Here is a 21,843-nt window from a genome sequence, read left to right as displayed (position 1 = left end):
AAAGAGACAGGAATAGCTGGGACCCATACGGGTGCCCATGGCTACTCCTTTAGGTCTGGACTGATAAGAGTACTTTGGTAAATAATTTTTAAATTGATCAGTGTTCAAAGCATGGTCAGCATTTCTAAAGTTTCATAATCACTGAAAAATTGCTCAAGCAATGTGTAAATTGGAGTAGAGATATGAAATTCAGATGAGTTAGCACATGGTTTAAGAGCCGTTGCAGGAAAGAGAGTTTTCTTTTCGTGGGCCACTGGCACAAATGTTGAGTCAGGTAGGAGCTGTGCAAATGGGACGTGCTCCACCTGAACCAGAAAGGAAAACTGAAAATGTTGGAGAAACTCAGCAGGACTGACAGCATCTGTGGAAAGAGAAATAGAGTCTGATATGACTCCTCCAGAACTGAACCATCTGAATCAGAATAGGACGTGTCTAACTGGAAAGGATGCGTGGGAAGGAGGTAAATCTTTTAAACAAGTAGGATGGGGGAAGAGATCTACAAAAAATTAAGCAATGAACAAAATAGAAAAAGAGATCATAGAGCAGGTTAAAAGAAAAATGTAAATTGCCAGTGAATAAATACTCACAGAATGGGAGTGTAAAATTGTGGTTAAAAGTAAAATGCAGTTTCTGGATCCCATTGACTTGGGGACCCAAGGATCAGGTTATCAAATGTCCCTCTCTTGGGAAAGCTAGATGCCATCTCATGCTACATCTCTATACTGAGGGTGTAAACAACATATCAAACTCTGCTATTCAAGACTTCATTGATCCCCCCCAGAAGGATCCGATACATTGATAACCCTTCCTCTCTCTGATACAAAGCTCCATGTTCGGTTGGAGAGAATGGCCTTTGTTGCCCATTCCCTGTTGAAGAATGGGTGGAATGGGATTAGTCCTCTCAAGACATAAATGATGGGAAGAGTTTTCTCTGGAAGTTCTCTTTTCCTTCCCCCTCTTTCTCGCCGTTTGTTCCATTTGTTAATTATTTTGAAGATGCAGAGACACTCCAACCATAGCTCCTGTAGCTTATGCATATTTGAGTCACTAAATGTTGTTGCCTTTCTAATATATGCTGCGCCTCTTCAAAACACAATCCACGAATTTCTAATAACTTTGCCAAAGCATAAGTAAGCCAAAAGGGCCACATGTGCAAGTTAATAGTTAGCATTTTAGAAAAAAGTGTTCTGGGAGGATTCTGATACTATTGAATGTCTGTTCGTCTGAAAATGGTTAACACACACAATCAGTGTGCATCCACAGACCAGGTCAATGAAACAAATGGGCCATACATGGATGTGTGGAGCTGAAGGAGATGGACAAGGTCCTCCATGAATATTTCTCCTCAGTGTGTATCATGGAGAAAGACGTGAAGACTTGGAAAGTTGGGGAGGTTAGTGGTGATATCTTGGACGCAGACTATATCATAGTCGAGGAGGTTTTGGATGTATTAGAATGTATGAAGTTGGATAATCTCCAGGTCCTGACCAGATGTATCTAAGAACCCTGCAAGAGGCTAGAGAAGAAATATTTTTGTATCATTGCAATAGGCGAGGTTCTGGAAGACTGGAGGGTGGCGAATGTTGTGCCATTATTCAAGAAGTGTTGCAAAGAAAAACCTGGGAACTATAGACCAGTAAGCTTAACAACTGTGGTAGGTAAGTTCCTTGAGAAGATTCTGAGGGATAAGCCTTACATACATTTGGAAAGATGGGGCTTGATTAGTAGTCAGCATGGCTTTATTCTTGAGAGATCATGCCTCACAAATTTGTTCTTTGATGAAGTGACCAGGAAGGTTGATGAGGCCAGGTAGATGTAGTCAATATGGATTTCAGTAAGGCCATTGATAAGGTTCCATGTGGTAAAGTATTCTGGAAGGTTAGATCGTATGGAGTGCAGGGGAAGCTGGCAAATTGGATGCACAATTGGTTTGATGGTAGGAAGCAGAGAGTAATAGTGGAAGGATGCTTGTCAGACGGGAGGCCTGTGACTAGTGGTGTACCTCTGGTCAGTGCTGTGCCTATTGCTACTTGTTATCTATATTAATGCTTTGGATGAGAATGTCCAAGGCATGATTATTAAGTTTGCAGATGACACTAAAATAGGCAGTATCGTGGACAGCGTGGAAGGTTGTCAGAAATTGCAGCTGGACCTTGACCAGCTGGGGAGGTGGGCTGAGAAATGGCAAATAGAGTTTAATTTAGATAAGAATGAGGTCTTAGAGTTTAATTTAGATAAGAATGGAAAGTTAAATCAAGGCTGAAGATTTATGGTGAATGGTAGGATCCGGAGTGTAGTGGAGCTGAGAGATCTTGGAGTTCAGTTGCATGATTCTCTGAAAATGAAGTCATAGATAGACATGGCAGTGAAGAAGGCTTTTGGCACACTGGCTTTCATCAGTCAGGGCATTGAGTATAGAAATTGGCAAGTTGTGTTGCAGTTGTACAGGATGTTGTGAGGCCGCTTTTGGAGTACAGTGTTCAGTTTTGGTCACTTCACTATCGGAAGGATGTTTTTAAACTAGAAATACTTCAGAAGAAATTTACAAGGATGTTGCCAGGACTCAAGGGACTGAGTTATAGGGAGAAGTTGGCCAAACTAGGACTTTTTTCTGTAGAGCATAGGAGACTGAGTGGGGAACTTATAGAAGTGTATAAGACCATGAGAGGGATGGATAGGGTGCATGCATTCAGTCTTTTTCCCAGGAGTGGGGAATTTCAGGCTAGCGGGGAAAGACTAAAAGAGAACCTGAGGAGCAGAGGGTGGTGCGCATATGGAATAAGCTGCCTGTAGAAGTGGTTGAGGCATGTACATTAACAACATTTAAAAGGCATTCGGACAAATACATGGATAGGAAAGGTTTAGAAAGGCCAAGTACAGGGAAATGGGGTTAATGTGGATGGACATTTTGGTTGGCATGGACCAGTTTCGGCTGAAGGGCCTGTCTCCAAGCTGTATGGCTTTATGACTCTAAGTACCAAATCAAATGGGACATGATGATAAGGGCTCTATTGCAATTATATATCACACACATGATATAACAGCATGGGACCCATGCAGCTGTTCAGATAGCAGCCTGCCGTTTTAGATCTTCACAGCACCAATAGCACTACCAAGGTTAATTTTGCCAGCAAAGATACTAACCCTGATGCAGAAGTGCATAACTAGAGGCCTTCAATGTAGGGTAATCACCAGTCTTTACTCAGAGTTTTGAAAATGTGCAAGTCATTACAGTGAGTTCTACTTAAAGTTAATTTACTTAATACTGTTTTTCATTTTAATGTTATAAATACATTAGTATCAGTATAACTACTTAATATTGTGAGTTTCACGTTAATGTCATTTGCAGAATTCCTGTTCTGTGGTCTGCCTGTTCAGATGACCTCTTGCCCCAATACATCCATTGTAGCCCTCCATTCCTCTATAGCCCTTTGTCTCCTGCCCTGGCTCCTGGCCTTGACATCCCTCACAGCACACCCCAGCCTCACCTATCCCATGGCCTCATTCCTTAATCTTGCTGCTTCTTGAACCTTGCTGGCTGGCTACTTGAACCTTGCCTCTCCCCCAGTCCAGGTCTTGCTTCCTGTCCTTGCTCCTTATGTTAACCTTATCTCTCACCCTCACTTAACTTAGGTGTAAGTATGCTGTAACTATTGTAATTTGTTTCCTATATATTTGATGATGCATTTTCTTTTGTTGTCAGCTATTCTTGCTGGAATAGACAGTGTTGCACATGATTGGTACACTGTTTTCTGCGTGAGAAATGTCCCAAGGAACTCTAGTATCAACATTAATTCCTATTGGAGCACCTGACTCACCTAAATTTGTTTCACTGACTCAAGAGCACATGGCAACTTACTGTATCATAACATGGAGCTTAGGTGAATGATATAGATGCTTTCACAGGGTGCAAGGAATTGACATTATTGCTAGTAGAGTTAAGTAAAGAAAACAGAGAAAAGGCTCAAATGGATCATCAATACTTATATGAATTGGTTCGACTAAATGGCTGTCCATGTGCTGCATATTCATGCAATTTTAAGAAAAGGTATTAAATATTTAATACAGACAATTTGTCCTTATTGTTCCCCATTTGCAGTGTCAGCCAGTTTCACCAGTAGACTGGACTAAAGATATTCGAAAATCAAGGATTATTGGCAGTGGGCCACTCCAAGACTGGCTGATGGTTTTTAGTCACAGAAATTATGAAGTTGCTGGTCAGCTTTTGGCATGTCTTAAGAAAGTCGGACCACCAATAGGCTTTTTGATTGACAATCCAAAAATGTAAGTCTAGACTAAAAACAAATATTATACTGTTAACTTTGAAACTATTTATTGCTTTTCACGAGTGAAGAATAAGCCCTTTGGGAACAAAATGTCACATAAAGGGAAATATTTTCAACAGTAGGACACAAGTTTCAAATTTTGTCAGTTAACACATTCATTTATCATTCAAGGTTATCAATGGTTTTTTACCCTGCAGTAAATACTAAACTACCCTTACTGAGGGTATGGTTAGCTCAGTAAGCTGGACAGACTACTTGTGATGCACAAGGCATGTGTTCAATCCCTGCACTGGCTCAGGTTACCATGAAAGAATTGCCCTCTCCTGTTGTCTGAGGCATGGTGACCCTCAGGTTAAGCCATTGCCAGTTCTCTGTCTCTAATGAGAGAACAGTAGGATGATGGAGACATTACCTTATTACTAATTTGAGTTCTGATATCCTGGCGATATAGAATAAAATATCTGAAACAGATATTAAGTCAAAACCCGGAAGTGTTGGTGTTTATGCTCCACTTCAGCCTCCTCGTCTTTCCAAATTTAACCTTATTACCTGATTTCAACCCCTCTGTTTTCTATTATCAGAATAAAGAACAAAGAACATTACTGCACAGGCATAGGCCCTTTTGCCCTCTAGCCTCCACTGATTTTTATCCTCTATCTAAATCTGCCATCTATTTTCTAAGGATCTGTATCCCTTTGCTCCTCACCCATTAATGTATCTGTCTAGATACATCTTAAAGACGCTATCATTCCTGACCCTACCACCTTCGCTGGCAATGCATTCCAGGTACCCACCACCCTCTGCATTAAGAAGTTTCCATGCACATCTCTCCTAAACTTTTCCTCTCTCATTTTGAACTTATGACCCCTAGTAATTGAGAACCCCATACTGGGAAAAAAGTTTCTTGCTATTCACCCTGTCTACACCTCTCATAATTTTGTAGGCCTCAATCAGGTGCCCCCTCAATCGCCTTCGTTTCAATGAAAATAATCCAAATCTACTCAATCTCTCCTCTTAGCTAGCATCCTCCATGCCAGGCAACATCCTGGTGAACCTCATCTGCACACTCTCCAAAGCATCCACATCCATTTCATAATGTGGTGACCAGAACTGTACGCAGTATTCCAAATGTGGCCAAACCAAAGTCTTATATAACTGTAACATGACCTGCCAACTCTTGTACTCAATACCCCCTCCAATGAAGGAAAACATGCCGTATGCCTTCTTGATGACTCTACTGATCTGTGTTGCCACCTTCGGGGAACAGTGGACCTGAACACCCAGATCTCTCGACTTAAAAGAATACGACAAAATGGCCTGTTAACCATACTGCTGAATGATTTGCAGAATTAACTTGCAGTTCAAAGATAAGAGGACAACAGAGTTTTCATAAGATGAATACTGACACATTGTGGGCGGCACGGTGGCACAGTGGTTAGCACTGCTGCCTCACAGCGCCTGTAGACCCAGGTTCAATTCCCGACTCAGGCGACTGACTGTGTGGAGTTTGCACGTTCTCCCCGTGTCTGCGTGGGTTTCCTCCCACAGTCCAAAGATGTGCAGGTCAGGTGAATTGGCCAAGCTAAATTGCCTGTAGTGTTAGGTAAGGGGTAAATGTAGGGGTATGGGTGGGTTGCGCTTCGGCGGGTCGGTGTGGACTTGTTGGACCGAAGGGCCTGTTTCCACACTGTAAGTCTAATCTAACATTAATTGACCATTGTAACTCACTCTTGAACTAATACATGGCATGACTATTTAGGTAAATTGGATATCCTTCTTAAAGAAAATATAATTGGATTAATTTGCTGAAAATCATGTTATTCATCAATTATTATACGTGATTGGTCTTTTTTGTGTGCACATTTTAGTTAAATCAGAAACAATTATGTATTTCATTCAACCAAAAGAGAAAATGTTGGAAAATCTTAGCAGGGGCAGCATCTGTAAGGAGAGAAAAGAGCTGACATTTCAAGTCTAACTGACCCTTTGTCAAAGCTGATCTTTCACATTTCCTTCACATAGTTTCATTCTTGTATGCACATTTTAGCTAACTCAGCTCTTTGCTGAAACAATTATACACTGGTGTAGGTGAGTTCATTTACCTTGCGTAAGCAATTATTGTTGCAGAAATAACACTACCTATATCCATGATTTGGAGATGCCGGCGTTGGACTGGGGTGTACAAAGTTAAAAATCACGCAACACCAGGTTATAGTCCAACAGGTTTAATTGGAAGCATACTAGCTTTCGGAGCGATGCTAGTATGGTGATAGTGGAGGGCTCAATTCTAACACACAGAATTTATAGCAAAAATTTACAGTGTGATGTAACTGAAATTATACATTGAAAAATTGATTGACTGTAAAGCCTTTCATCTGTTAGAATACAGTGATAGTTTCACTTCTTTCATGTGTAAATCACAAAACCTTTTTTTTAAAAAAAGTTGCATTCTCGGGTTAGCTGTTAAGAATGGTGATAGCTAGACAATATGTTGAAGGTGTTTGCCCCTGTGTTCTCTGTCTATGCCATGGTGTTTAGATTGATTCTAATCTAAAAAGTGAGATAACAGAGTTCTACATAAATTCATGAAGTTTTTGAGCAAAGTACAATGCAAGTACAAATTCACCCCACAAAATATATGTGTCTTTGTCTGTGTATGTGTGTGTGTGTGTGTGTGTGTGTGTGTGTGTCTGTCTGTCTGTCTGGGTTGGGGGTGTGAGTGTGAGAACGTGTATGTGTGGGTGTAGTGGTGCAGAGTGTCTTAAGTTTGTGAGGGGGTGCATGTGGGAGTGTGGGAGTGTGTGTGTCTGTAAGGGTGCGTGTGTCTGTGTGCGCATCTGTGTGTACGTGTGACCGTGTGTATGTGTATATTTGAGTGCCTGTATGTGTGTGTGTGTAGGAGTATCTGTGTGTGTGTATAGTGCAATGGTAGTCACCTGTAATGCAACATGAACCAAGGTACCGGTTGAGGCCCTCCCTATGGATACCAAACTTATCTATCAGCCTCTGCTCGGCCACCTTTCTCTGCTGCCTGTCCCAAAGTCCACTTTGGAGGATGGTAACCCGAAGGTCCGACGCTGAACGTCCTGGACCACTGAAGTGTTCCCCAACTGGGAGGGATCCCTCCTGTCTGTTGATTGTTGTGTGGTGCCCATTCATCCGTTGTCGTAGCCTTTGCTTGGTTTCCCCAATGTACCATGCCTCCAGGCATCCTTGCCTGCAACGGAGATGATAGACAATGTTGACTGAGTCACATGAATACCTGCCATATACAAGGTGGGAGGTGTCCCACATTAAAGTTTTTTTTAATTTAAATAAAATGAAAAAAACGAAGTTCAAACCGTTGGAGTTTTTTTTTAAATGAAAAAGACGAGAAGTTCAAACGATCGGAGTTTTATTTAAATGAAAAAAATGATGTTCAAATGATCGGAGTTTTTTTAAAAACCAAGTTCAAACGATCGGAGTTTTTAACGAAAAAACAAAGTTCAAATGATCGGAGTCTTTTTTAATGAAAAAAACGAAGTTCAAATGATCGAAGTTTTCTCTAAAAATGAAAAAATGCGATGTTCAAACAGTCGGAGTTTTTTATGAAAATAAATTAAGATAAAATGACATGAACCCGAAAAAACGAAGTCAAAGCACTCGGAATTTTTTTTAAAACCTGAAGAAAAACGAAGTTAAGGCAATCGGAATTTTTTTAAAAACCCGAAAAATAACGAAATTCAAATGAAACGAACCCGATAAAAAACAAAGTTAAAGCAATTGGAGTTTTTTTAAAAGCCAAAAATAAACGAAGAAAAAATGACACGAACCCGAGAAAATGAAGTCAAAGCAATCGGAGTTTCCGAAAAAAAACTGTGAGAAACAAAGCTCACTCACTTCAATAATTTCAGTCCGAGACAAGATCTGAATCAGTAGTGCCCTTTATTTCACACTTGCAAGTGGGTGTGATGTCCAATGGGCAGGGACAAAACACACTGATTTCAACAAATACTTGATATTTATAGAATTTGGTTCCTACATATTTTTGTCTTATTTCATTGTTTCTCCCCCTGTTTACATCCTCCACTTCCCTAAGACCGGGTACCCATTACTCTTGTTTATCTCTTGTCTTATCCAGCCTTGTCTGTGACAAAATGCTTATTCCTGTTCTCACAAGGCCATTTGACCTCCACCTGCTGTGGGCACATCCTTGCCTTACCATTATTTACTCCCTCCATCTGTGCTGCCCCTCACAGCATCTTATCACTAAGCCCTTTTAATTGGGGTTTGTTCTTGTGTTTCTGTAAAAGTGGGAAACAGATGTTTATACCTATTGTTTATATAGGCCTGTCTTCACAGCATCTTATCTAGTGCCTGTATTTCTACCATTGTCTTACAGTCCCATTTCTTTCTTGCATACATTTTTAGCTAATACAAAAAAACAATTATGCATGTCCTCCACATAGTTCCCATTCTTGTTGACTCAGCTCCTGGCTGAAACAATTACACACTGATGTGAGTTCATTCACCTTGTATCAGAAATTATAATTGAGAATTGCAGAAGTAACATTAATTTACCATATCCCACAAAACGAAGTTCAAACTATCAGAGTCACATACCCGAAAAAATGAAGTTAAGGCAATCGGAGGATTTTTTAAACCAAAAAGTAACTAAAGTTAACACAACTCGAACCCGAAAATAAACGAAGTTTAAGCGAATGAAGTTTTGTTTTAAAAAAGAAAACACCGGAAAATAACAAATTTCTGAAGATCGATTTTTTTACTTCTGAGATCAACGAAGCTCAGGAGGAAGAATTTTTTTTTAAAAAACCAAAAATTTACAAAGTTTGGGAATTCAGATTTCGACCCTCCCCTCAGAGTTCAGCAATTTTTGAAGACCACTGTCCATAAGTACCAAAGCACCCTCAACTTCAATTAATCTCTCCCCCCTTTTTAAACGTTTAACAAGTCCGCCAGACTAAACCATTGCTAAGACAGATCCTTTTGGGCTGGACTGGAAAATAAACAGCGAGGGGTCACATTAGACACCACTTAAATGAGAGGAAAACCAAACGTTCTGAAAATACTCACGTCTGGCCAGCCGAATTCCTCAACACTCAATAGTGAAGGGCATTTAACTGTTACACCGCTGTTCACAATCTGTCTGAGCCGAAACGTGTCACGGCACCAAAATAAAGATCTGTGTTCCCTGAAGAGGGGCCTCTTGGTTCAAAATTGGTCAAAGGAATCAACAAATGCGGTCTATTCAAAAAGCAAGGTTCATCAGTTTGTTGAATTAAGGTACCTTGAAGCAATTCCATCCAGCAACAGAGAGATTGAAGCTTCTGTGTTCCGTGATGAAGTTGCACAATTACATTTGAAAATTACACATTATTTGTATGTTTTTTAAGAAATAGTACAGCCTTAATTACAAAAAAGACCAATCATGACATGATTTACAGCAAGTTAATCCAATGATATTTTCTTTAAGAAGGATATCTAATTTACATAAATTGTCATGCCATGTATTAGTTCAAGGTTAGTTCAAATGGTCAATTAATGTGTCAGTATTCATCTTATGAAAGCTCTATTGTCCTATTATCTTTGAACTGCAAGTTAATTCTGCAAATCAGCAGTATGGTTTACAGGCCATTTTGTAGTATTCTTTTAAATCAAGAAACCATTTTGTTGAAATAAAAATCTACATATTTTGTTGCCTAAATTCCAATTTTAAATCCTCACCCTCATCAATCAACTTTGTCACCTCTTCAAAAAATTCTGTTAGGTTTATAAGACATGACCTTCCCTGCACAAAACCATGCTGCCAAAACCATATGCCAAAACCATAAACACATTTTCTTACAAACGGATATATATCCTATCCCTTCGTATCTTCTCCAGTAGCTTCCCTACCACTGATGTCAGGCTCATAGGTCTGTAATTACCTGGTTTATTCCTGCTACCTTTCTTAAACAATAGTGTGACATGAACCTAAGGTCCCAGTTGAGACCAACCGGGACCTTGGGTGCATGTCACACCACAGGTGACCCCACTGCACTAGACACAGACACACACACACACACACACACACACACACACACACACACACACACACACACACACACACACACACTCTCTCTCTCTCTCTCTCTCTCTCTCTCTCTCTCTCTCTTTCTCTCTCTCTCACGCAGATCCCACACACCCACATCCACATCCATATACACACATAAGTTTGTGGGATGAATTTGTATTTGCAGAATTACATTGTATTTTGCTCAAAAACTGCATGAATCCATGTAAGACTATGTAAACCCCTTTTTAAGATTAGAATGAGTCTGAACATTGGGGCATAGACAGCTTCACACAGAGCACCTCACACCTTCAGTGCATTATCTGGGCCAACATGGAATCTATTGTTAAGGTTCACTTGAGAAGCTAACATTAAGGAAGTTCTGGAATTTACATGTGAAAAAACTGAAACTAACTTGCCCCTTCTAAAGAATGAGAGGCTTAACAAGCAATCCAGGTCTTCAAATATAATTTCAGTTACATCACACTATGAACTTCTGCTATTAATTCTGTGTCCTACAATCTTATACTCCACAACCACTTGATGAAGGAGCAGCACTCAAAGCTCGTGCTCCCAAATAAACCTGTTGGACTATAACCTGGTGTTGTATGATTTTTAACCATCTTCAGATGAGCAGAAATCCCTTGCCTGACATCATCCTTGTGAATCATTTTCATACCACAGTTCTCCAGATATGGCCTAACCAATGTTTGATGCAAATTTAGGTTCTTCATTTTCCACTTTTTGTTCACTTCTATTGCTAAACTTAATCCATTTATATCCACCTAATGTAGATTTTCATTTTCTAAATAATTTGTGAACTCTATTTTGTTCTTACCAAAATGTAGTATTTGTATTGAAATTAATTTGTAAATTTTAAAATTTGAGATTCAGTAACATTTTTTAAGTTGTTGCAAATGTTCTTCACAACCTCCTTAAAATGGTATCACTGACAGATGTGGTAATTACAGTCAGAACTTCCTGGTTTTTTTGGCAGGTTTTTTTTCTAGTAATATTCCAGACAGTCTGTCAAGATCCATGTTGACCTTTCTTTTTGGAATGTTTAATTCTGCAGCTCACTAAGTAAACAATTGGCCTGTATGGCACCCACCTTGTAGAAACTTGCAGCAGGCATGGGGGAACCGCTGATTGCTGCTGGGATTTTTCAATGTTGGCATCGCTGGTGCCAAATTAAAATCCCAGCTCCACAGCATTTCAGAAATTTCATCATTCTTTACAGTGTTCTGTTCATCTGTCATGGAGGATTTGGTGCAGAAAGGGAAGTTAGCTCCTTACTTTGCTTACAGTGAATTTGAGGTGCTCATATTATATATATATATATATATATATATATATATTATATATGCTCATATATATCTTTTCTCTCCAGATACCCTAGGGTCACTGGACCTGAAACATTAGTTCATTTCTCTTCACATTTGCTGCTCAACCTGTTGAGTTTTTCTAGCAATTGATGTTTTTGTTTCAGAGACTTTCACCTCTATAGGTACTCTTTCTGGATTCAACTGATTCAAGTATTACAAGGTAATGTACAAAGTATGTGTTAGGGCCTGACCTGCATACAATATTGCACACTTACACCTTGTGAGTCAAAGCAAGGAGTCAGAGATGACTCCACACATCTGTGCAGGCAATGATTCATCCTATGTTTCAGTTTTCAAGGGGAGTGCATTGTTAGGTTAGGACATGTCTAATACGAAGTTGCCTCCACTCTCCCTCAATGCAGTGAGCTGCTGAAAGAAGCTGCATACGATGCTGTCTTTCTCAGGTTAAATGCTGTCCTGCAGGATACTTAAGCATTTCAGGACAGATTACCAATCTACACAAACTCTGAAACATTGAAGGCTAACTGATGAGGAAAAGTGAAAATGGAGATACCTCAGGATTGCTCCTAAACTGCTGCCTATCATGAGGCACAGTAATGCACACCATTTGGATTCCATGCGCCAACTAAAGCGTTAAAAACTTGAGTACCGTACAGTGTGATTGCCCTATCTTGCTGGCTGCTGCTCTCATCCGAACAGTGAAAAAAACTTATAAACTGGATCATTTATGCATACATTCATATGGACAGTTAAACATTTATTTGACAACAGGGAGAAAATGAGGACTTTCCTTGTAGAGCAAGGAGGAGGAGGTGCTAAACCCTAACCACTCAACGCCTGGAGGAGGGATGCCTCATCTTTTGTTTTGGGATCCTGCAACCACATGGGATTAATGTGGATTTCACTAGTTTCCTCATTTGCCCTCCCCCAGTCCCAAGCCTCCAACTTCACACCACATTCTTGACCTGACCATCATCTTTCCTATCCATCCACTCCACCGTCCTCTCCGACCTATCACCTCCCCCACCTTCATCTACCTATGGCATTCTCGGCTACCTACCCCCAGCTCCACCCCCCCCCTTCCATTTATCTCTCAGCTCCACAGTTCAAAAGCCTCATTCCTGACGAAAGGCTTATGTCTGAAATGTAGATTTTCCTGCGCCTCGGATGCTGCCTGACCTGCTGTGCTTTTCTAGCACCACGCTCTCAACACTTACTCAACAACAGAGAAGTTGTGAGAAACAGAGTTCAGAAAATGCTAGTTCCACATATGCTGTGGAATTACTAGGGACTGCTTGCCATAGAACCTGCAGAAAATAATACATTGAAATGAAGTACATAGTGAGATTGTTCCTCCTAGAAGCGGACTTCAATTCAGTTCTGTCTGACCTCGTGCTCAATATTGCATAACTCTGTCATAGTCTCTCAGATATCTATCCCAGTAATATATTCAAATCATCACCCTCAAAATATTGCTGTCATTCCCCATTTTGTCCATTACCTTCCCACCTTGTCGGCTCCACTTGTGAAGAACACAATGATGTTGGACACCCTTTCAGGGCTATATTGCACAACCCCACTGGGGTGATTGAGACATTAAAACTTCACCTTAAGGAGGCCTATGACCTGTTCTACTGTGGCCCTGATGGAAGCATGGGCAGCATTGTATTGCTATTCTGCATCAATGGAAGGGTTTCCTAAAAGTGTCATGAGCCACATTTGGAGGAAATCAGCACTTGTGTCCCAACAGCCCAAGGACCTTGGACAGTACCCTGTGAGTTCGCTGCATATATACATTGTGACAGCTGCCAGGATATCTAGTGCAGAGCTCCAAGATCTGGCACCCAGATGGGCTGGACATTCACAAAATAGAATAAAAACAGAAGATGCTGGCAAAACAGTGTTAACATTTCAAGGCCAGATTTTCAGCACAGTGGCTCAGTGGTTAGCACTGCTGCCTCACAGCACCAGGGTCCCAGGTTCAATCCCAGCCTCGCGCGACTGTCTGTGGGGAGTTTGCACATTCTTCCCAGATCTGTGTGGGTTTCCTCTGGGTGCACCGGTTTACTCCCACAGTCCAAAGATGTGCAGGTCAGGTGAATTGGCCATAGCGTTAGGTGCATTAATCAGAGGGGGATGGGTTGCTCTTCGGAGGGTCGGTGTGGACTTGTTGGGCTGTAGGGCCCGTTTCCACACGGTAGGGAATCTAATCTAATTGGGAAGCCTTCAGAAATGAGATAACAAGAATCCAGAGAAAATATATTCCTGTCAAGGTGAAAGGGAAAGCTGGTAGGTCTAGGGAATGCTGGATGACTAAAGAAATTGAGGGTTTGGTAAAGAAAAAGAAGGAAACGTATATCAGGTATAGGCAGGTTAGATCAAGTGAATCCTTAGAAGAGTATAAAGAAAGTAGGAGTATACTTAAGAGGGAAATCAGGAGGGCAAAACGGGGACATGAGATAGCTTTGGCAAATAGAATTAAGGAGAATACAAAGGGTTTTTACAAATATATTAAGGATGAAAGAGTAACTAGGGAGAGAATAGGGCCCCTCAAAAATCAGCAAGGCTGCCTTTGTGTGGAGCCACAGAAAATGGGGGAGATACTAAATGAATATTTTGCATCAGTATTTACTGTGGAAAGGATATGGAAGATATAGACTGTAGGGAAATAGATGGTGACATCTTGCAAAATGTCCAGATTACAGAGGAGGAAGTATTGGATGCTGGGCCTCTTGCTGAGATATTTGTATCATCGATAGTTACAGGTGAGGTGCCAGAAGACTGGAGGTTGGCAAACGTGGTGCCATTGTTTAAGAAGGGTGGTAAAGACAAGCCAGGGAACTATAGACAGGTGAGCCTGACCTCGGTGGTGGGCAAGTTGTTCGAGGGAATCCTGAGGGATAGGATGTACATGTATTTGGAAAGGCAAGGATTGATTCAGGATAGTCAACAAGGCTTTGTGCATGGGAAATCATGTCTCACAAACTTGATTGAGTGTTTTGAAGAAGTAACAAAGAAGATTGACGAGGGCAGAGCAGTAAGGACTTCAGTAAGGCATTCAACAAGGTTACCCATGGGAAACTGATTAGCAAAGTTAGATCTCATGGAATACAGGGAGAACTAGCCATTTGGATACAGAACTGGCTCAAAGCTAGAAGACAGAGGGTGGTGGTGGAGGGTTATTTTTCAGACTGTGACCTGTGACCAATGGAGTGCCACAAGAAGCGGTGCTGGGTCCTCTACTCTTTGTCATTTACATAAATGATTTGGATGCGAGCATAAGAGGTACAGTTAGTAAGTTTGCAGATGACACTAAAATTGGTGGTGTAGTGGACAGTAAAGAGGGTTACCTCACATTACAACAGGATCTGGACCAGATGGGCCAAGGGGCTGAGAAGTGGCAGATGGAGTTTAATTCAGGTAAATGGGAGGTGCTGCATTTTGGGAATGCAAATCTTAGCAGGACTTATACACTTAATGGTAAGATCCTAGGGAGTGTTACTGAACAAAGAGACCTTGGAGTGCAGGTTCATGGCTCCTTGAAAGTGGAGACGCAGGTAGATAGGATAGTGAAGGAGGAGTTTGGTATGCATTCATTTATTGGTCAGTGTATTGAGTACAGGAGTTGGGAGATCATGTTCGGCTGTACAGGACATTAGTTAGGCCTCTGTTGGAATATTGCCTGCAATTCTGATCTCCTTCCTATCGGAAAAATGTTATGAAACTTGAAAGGGTTCAAAAAAGATTTCCAAGGATGTTGCCAGGGTTGGAGGATCTGAGCTACAGGAAGAGGCTGAACAGGCTGGGACTGTTTTCCCTGGAGCATCGGAGGCTGAGGGGTGACCTTATTGAGGTTTACAAAATTATGAAGGGCATGGCTAGGATAAATAGATAAAGTATTTTCCAGGGAGTCCAGAACTAGAGGGCATAGGTTTAGGGTGAAAGGGGAAAGATATAAAAGAGACCTAAGGGGCAACTTTTTCACACAGAGGGTGGTAAGTGTATGGAATGTGCTGCCGAGGATGTGTTAGAGGCTGGTAATTGCAACATTTAAGAGGTATTTGGATGGGTTTGGAGGGATGTGGGCTGGGTGCTGGCAGGTGGGACTAGTTTGGGTTGGGATATCTGGTCAGCATGGACGGGTTGGACCGAAGGGTCTGTTTCCATGCTGCACATCTCTATGACTCTATGACTCTAATTTAATCTAAAGGTATTTTGTTTTTAACTAATCAAGTGGAAGCCTTTTCGGTTGACAAACTCTGCAGGTTGGTGAGAGGACCACTCTCAAAGCAGCACGGCAGCACGGTGGCACAGTGGTTAGCACTGCTGCCTCTCAGCACCAGAGACCTGGGTTCAATTCCCGCCTCAAGCAACTGACTGTGTGCAGTTTGCACATTCTCCCCGTGTCTGTGTGGGTTTCCTCCGGGTGCTCCGATTTCCACCCACAGTCCAAAAATGTGCAGGTTAGGTGAATTGGCCATGCTAAATTGCCCATAGTGTGAGGTGAAGGGGGAATGGGTCTGGGTAGGTTGCGCTTCGGCAGGTCGGTGTGGACCTCTTAGGCCAAAGGGCCTGTTTCCACACTGTAAGTAATCTAATCTAAAAGCAACGTGGATGCAGATAAAGCGTCTTGCAGCTGGATGAAGCCAGTGATGTTGGCTGATTGGCTCTCCTTGTCATGGAGGAGTGATATAACTTGGTATAATCTGGAAAAAATGGCATCTTTAATAACTCAACAATTGGGAGCTGCCAAACAGGTGCTCATAAAAAATTCAGAACAGATGTAACCTTGATGACCACGAGGATAGAATAGCTACTCATTCGATCTGAACCCAAGTCCTGCTGTAGCAGATGATGCAGTTCATTGATGGGAGTCAGGGTCACCCTTTGTTTCCACCTACATTGGGTTTGAGAGAATAATAGATAATATCAGCAAGATCTGTATATTGTGGGTCTAATTATTCTTGTTCACCTCCTTGTTGGATCTTCACTGATTTATTCCTCCTGGAGGCAATGCAACAGACAGTGAAAGTTCCTATTCTTGTTGTGCAGTTTTGTAATTGCTGACTTCAACATTGTTGTTGGATTTATTACACAAGGATTCCTCCAAGCTTCAATTTCATCTCAGCTTCACTTCGTCTTCACAAAGTGGTTAATGTAATGCCTCGATATGGACCTTTAAGCTATGTCACTGAAATAACTCCATGGAGGTCAGTATCCTGTCACCAAATCACCCTTTATTTGCACATATACAGTACATTGTCTTTGACCAGCTAGTCCAGAGCCATTCCCAAGAGTTGAAGAGAATATTTGAGATTCTTGAGTTTTTCTCTTTTTTATTGTGCATATTATATCCCCACATCACTTGTGCTTGTGTCTGTATGTGCAGTGACTCAGTAAAAAGACATTTTATTTGCATACTTCCCACTACCAGGAAAATATACCCATGTGGTTAGTGAACCAATAAGAAGCAAAACCTAATAAGGGCAATGCTTACATGAAGAAAGTGAAAGGAAATGATAGGGATTAAATCAAAATAGAATTGGAATCAGAACTAAAGCACTCTGTCCTCCGTGGTGCCCAGCTCTCCCTAAACAAATTGAGAGCACGAGTCAGACTCCTATTTGTCAGCCAAGGCTCCCTTGTTGACCCAGATTAACAACCCCGATCAGGATTTCATAGTCAATGAGATCCACATTGCCCTCATTCCAATTACTACAATCCACTTCCCACCCGGCCTCCCCCACCTCCCTCACACACACATAAGTGGGATGCAGATCTGTTATTTTTCTTAGCATTCTCCTTGGACGTTTTCACACCAGGTCCAGTTCCTTCAACTCTGATGTGGGTGGCATATGGTGGACTAGAGCCTGTCTCTCGTGCCCGGAGTGTCTTGGAAGAAATTCCTCCTTTTCAGGCAATGACGGTACCAAGTATGTGACAGAGGCTGCAGGCATCTCGGACTCTGGAGGTTTCTTTGACCTGGTTCTCAGGGGCCAGGTGTTTTTTTAGCTTATCCACTGTTTGCAAGGTAGCAGCTTTCATGTGATCCACAGGTTTGTTCAGAACCACCTTACCTATCCAAACTTTGTATATCATGGTGCCTGACCTCGTGTTGACCTTGCCTCATAGCCATATAGGGCTATTTTATAGTTTCAACATCCTGAAGTGAACTGTCTCTCTCGCTTAAAGGAGGCATGTGGCCAGCATTGGCATTACTGATGCCATTTCATGCTCCCTCCTCCCCACCCAGATGTCCAGAAATGTCAGGATTAACCTGGTTTGAGATATTCTCCCCATCTGCAACGCTGCAGGAGCTTCCCTGCAGCCATGTGAAGGGTGGTACCATTATCAAACAGGAACCAGGACATTTTTGTATCAAATAAAGTGTAGACTGTTTCTTTAAGCCTGCCTTCAATGTTTGAACTGCTGTTTCCATCAAACCATGGTCTGGAGCTGTCCAAACACACTGAATGTCATTCGACTTTAGGAAATACTCAAAATCTCAGCTGATAAATGGCGTCCCATTGTCTGTGACCAATACTTCCAGGAATCCATGTATTGCTCACAGCTTTTCAATCATCATCCCTGAATTTGCTGAATGAACTCTATCCACTTTGAAAGGGCATCCACAATGACCAAGTTTATTGAGCCCATGAAAGGACTGGTATAATTGATATGTAACTGAGTCCGGGGTTTACTCGGCCACTCCGACAAATGTAAGGGAACTGGTGGTGGGAAACTTTGTCTTTGTTGGCACTCTGGACACTGCCCCAACAACACAGCTATGTGTGCATCCAATCCTGGCCACCAGACATAACTTAGAGTCATACAACACAGAAACAGACCCTTCGGTCCAAGCAGTCCATGCTGAACATAATCCCAAACTAAACTCGTCCCACCTGCCTGTCCGTGGCCCATATCTCTCAAAACTTTTCCTATTCATTTATTTAGTCAAAAAGTGTGGTGTTGGAAAAGCGCAGCTGATCAGGCAGCATCTGAGGAGCAGGAGAATTGATGTTTTGAGCATAAGCTCTTTATCATTCCTGATCGAAACGTCAATTCTCCTGCTCCTTGGCTGTGCTTTTGCAGCACCACGCGTTTTGACTCTGATCTCCAGCATCTGCAGTCCTCACTTTTTCCCTATTCATGTACTTGTCCAAATGTCTTCTAAACCTTGTAATTGTACCCACATCTACCACTTCTTCAGGAAGTTCATTCCATACACAAGCCACCCACTGTGTAAATATTTTGCCCCTCATGACTTGTTAAAATTTCTGTCCTCTCACCTTCAAAAACATGCTCCCTTGTCTTAAAATTCTCCCCATCCTGGGGGGAAGAAAACTCCCAGGAACTCTATTCAAACCCCTCAATATTTTATTTCCTTTTTGGAAAAGGTGAGGACTGCAGATGCTGGAGATTAGAGTCGAAGGATGTGGTGCTGGAAAAGGGCAGCAGGTCAGGCAGCATCCAAGGAGCAAGATGCCAACTTCTGGATTGTTTCAGAGAACATTTCTGGGACATCTGCACTAACCAACCCCAACGCCCCATGGATGAACATTTCAACTCCCCTCCCAATCTGCCAAGGACATACAGGTCCTGGGCCTCCTCCATCACCAAACCTTTACCACTCTCAATCCCCTGGGACCCTGGAACCACACAGGATTAATGTGCATTTCACCAGTTTTCTCATTTACCCTCCCATCACCTTATCCCAGTCCCAAGCCTCAAACTCTGCACCACCGTCTTAACCTGTCAATCGTCTTTCCCATCTATCCACTCTACCCTCCTCTCTGACCTATCACCTTCACCCCCTTCTTCATCTACCGATGCATTTTCAGCTACCTTCCCCTCCGACCCCGCCCCCCCTCCCATTTATCTCTCAGCCCTGGTGACCAGAAAGGTGTCCAGAAAGATTAAAACCAGAATGGAATCTTTCAGGCAAGGTACCACCCAATGGGAATTCTGCCAGTGAGAGGTACCTCAAAGCATCCACATTCGCCACTTGGTCGATGTTCCATCTTGTAATTGTGCGCACTGAGAATAAGGGCCCATTGTTAAATTTGACCAGAAGCTATGTGCTGCACTTCCTTGTCTTCTTTAATTAGCTCTACAGGGGTTTGTGGTCTGTTGCTATGACAAATTAATGTCCATAAAGGTGTTGGTAGAACCTTCTCACACCAAAAATAACTGCCAAACTTTCCTTCTCTATCTGAGCATTCTTGTGTTTAGCATCAGCCAATCTTGGAACCATATGCGATGGGCATTCCTCTCCATTGGGTCTTTGAGTCAACATTACCCCAATGCCACATCGGGAGGCATGGTATGTCAGCACCTTTCTTGGGATTGTAGTGAGCTAACACTTTAGATTAGATTACTTACAGTGTGGAAACAGGCCCTTAGGCCCAACAAGTCCACACCAACCCGCCGAAGCGCAACCCACCCATACCCCTACATTTACTCCTTACCTAACACTATGGGCAATTTAGCATGGCCAATTCACCTGACCCGCACATCTTTAGACTGTGGGAGGAAACCGGAGCACCCGGAGGAAACCCACGCAGACATGGGGAGAACATGCAAACTCCACACAGTCAGTCGCCTGAGTCGGGAATTGAACCCGGGTCTCAGGCGCTGTGAGACAGCAGTGCTAACCACTGGTGCCACCGTGCCGCCCACTTTACTCAATGATAGCTGCTTCTTTACTTCCCTAAAGACTACATGACCATTTGCAAGGCTGACCTTTTTGCAATAGGTCCCAATGGAGGCCAGGTTACATATTAATTCCACAATAATTCACCAATCCAAATAAAGACCTAAGCACCAGTGCAAACATTGAAGCCAGGGCAACTTGATCCCTCCCATTTTATCTTCCAATGGGTGTAACCCAGTGTTGTCAACTCTGTAGCCTAAGTAGGTCACTTAAGGTGGAAAAGTGTGGTACTGTTCATCGGGAAGCTTATGCTTGAAGCGTTGACTCTCCTGCTCCTCGGCTTCTGCCTGACTGGCTATGCTTTTCCACACCACACTTTTCGATTCTGCTGTCCAGCATCTGCAGTCCTCACTTCCTCCTAGGTCATCTCAGGTGTCCGGGACAAACATTTTTCCCTTCTGAAGCTGACACCTGCTGGGAGAAACATTTAAGCACTATGTCCAAGTTTTCCAAGTGCTCATTATTGGTCATCCTGGTTATTTGCACATGATATGCATACATTAAAAATAAGAGGATAACTAGGCAGAAAGTAGGAAGACTCAAAGATAAAAGAGGGAAACTGCGTTTAGAGGCAGAGAATGTGGGTGAGATCCGAAATGAGTATTTTGCGTCAATATTTACCCAGGAGAAGGATAGGAAGGATAGCTAAATTAATGTGGAGCATGCTAATGCGTTAGAGCATTTTGAGATGAAGACATGAGTGGTGTTAGGTCTCTTGAAGAGCATTAATAGGGTGGGTAAGTCCCCGGGACCCTAAGGTATCTACCCCAGGTCATTGAGGGAGGCAAGAGAGCAGATTGCTGAGGCATTGACCAAGATCTTTGTATCCTCGCTAGTCATTGGAGGGGTAATGAGGACTGGGAAGTAGCTAATGGTATTCCTCTGTTCAAGAGGGGAAATAGCAATAATCCAGGAAACTATAGACCAGTGAGTATCACGTCAGTGGTTGGGAAGCTATTGGAGAGAATTCTTAGGGTTAGGATATAGGTGCATTTGAAAAAGTATGGCCTAATAAGGGATGGTCAGCATGGGTTTAGTGAGGGGCAGGTTATATCTTACTAACTGGATTGAATATTGAGGAGGTGGCAAAGGTGTTCAATGAGGGTGATGGAGTGGAAGCCATCTATATGGATTTTAGGAAGGCTTTCAGTAGGGTCCTTCATGGCAGGATCATCCAGAAGCTGAAGTTGCATTGGATCCACAGTGACTTGGTCACATGGATTCAGAATTGGTTTGCCCACAGAAAGTGGTGGCTAATAGTGGAAGGGTGTTTTTCTAGCTGGAGGTCCATGACTAGTCATTCCACAGGGATCTGTACCGGGACCTCTGCTGTTTGTGATATATATATATATATATATATATATATATATGCCTTGGATGAAAATGTAGATGGGTGAGTTTGCAGACAATACAAAGATCCTTGGAGTTGTGGATAATGTAGAAGCT

At 42.2% G+C, this 21,843-nt stretch overlaps 1 protein-coding gene across 1 annotated transcript in view; it reads left to right on the top strand.

The window, feature by feature from the left end:
* Positions 1 to 21,843, top strand: part of LOC132816696 (piwi-like protein 4) — a 156,518-nt gene that overhangs the window by 77,434 nt on the left and 57,241 nt on the right. Inside the window, exon 10 of the mRNA XM_060826577.1 lies at positions 4,100 to 4,284. Coding sequence (XP_060682560.1) covers positions 4,100 to 4,284 — 185 coding nt within the window. The remainder of the gene's footprint in view (positions 1 to 4,099; positions 4,285 to 21,843) is intronic.

The sequence above is a fragment of the Hemiscyllium ocellatum genome, chromosome 6, assembly GCF_020745735.1.
Source record: "Hemiscyllium ocellatum isolate sHemOce1 chromosome 6, sHemOce1.pat.X.cur, whole genome shotgun sequence".
NCBI lineage: Eukaryota > Metazoa > Chordata > Chondrichthyes > Orectolobiformes > Hemiscylliidae > Hemiscyllium > Hemiscyllium ocellatum.
Note: the sequence above shows the minus strand (reverse complement) of the source record. Positions and strands in the feature narration are given on the sequence as shown.